The sequence below is a fragment of the Bison bison genome, unplaced genomic scaffold (genome assembly GCF_000754665.1).
Source record: "Bison bison bison isolate TAMUID 2011002044 unplaced genomic scaffold, Bison_UMD1.0 scf7180017849362, whole genome shotgun sequence".
Lineage (NCBI taxonomy): Eukaryota > Metazoa > Chordata > Mammalia > Artiodactyla > Bovidae > Bison > Bison bison.
In genome coordinates this window covers 9097-9736 of record NW_011479935.1, presented here as the reverse complement: position 1 = coordinate 9736, position 640 = coordinate 9097, and the positions used below count along the sequence as shown (strand labels likewise).

Genomic DNA, 640 nt, shown 5'->3' with positions numbered 1-640 from the left:
GTCCCAGGGCAGAGAGAGCATCTCAGTTGCTTCAGCCACCTGTGACTTGGCATCATGGGATTTACACAGTTCCCTTTGTGGAGGTTATTCCATCCTGCACTGAGCATCCAATCACATCCATCCTGCTAGCCTTCCCCACAACCCCGCCCCTCCTCCCACTTAGAATTCATTGTTCTCCCACCTACAGGTTAACTACACCTCCCCGCTGGTGGCAATGCACTTTACAGATGTAGTGAAGAACCAAGCGGTGCCTGTGCAGTGCCAACTGAAGGGCAAAGGCATCATAAATGACGTCATCAATGATCGTTTTGTGGGTAGGGTAATCTTTACTCTAAACATAGAAACCTAAGAACTTCGAGGGGCCACTCCCACCAGTTCTGTTTCTGTTTTATTTCATGTTACCCTGGTAGCACCTGAATTCTCTTCTTCAATCAGGACACAGCCAGATGGACACCTGAGACAGTAGACCATTTTTCCTTGCCTTTGACATATGTACAAAATGGCATTGTGGGAACTATTTGATTTTTAAAGGTAGTCTCTCCTGATGACAAATAGATTATATTTGTTTCCTTTTCCCCCACTTAAAACCAAAACCCATACTTGCTGCTAGACGTCTCATCGTAGTGTAAACATAGTATCT

The 640-nt window shown here is 45.3% G+C and overlaps 1 protein-coding gene across 1 annotated transcript in view; it reads left to right on the top strand.

Annotated features, from left to right (window-relative positions):
- The window catches only part of LOC104993742 (protein ATP1B4), a 6875-nt gene extending 6241 nt beyond the window's left edge, over positions 1–634 (top strand). The window contains exon 4 of the mRNA XM_010847122.1: positions 188–634. Coding sequence (XP_010845424.1) covers positions 188–349 — 162 coding nt within the window. The 3' untranslated portion in view covers positions 350–634. The remainder of the gene's footprint in view (positions 1–187) is intronic.
- Positions 635–640: the final 6 nt, after the last annotated feature.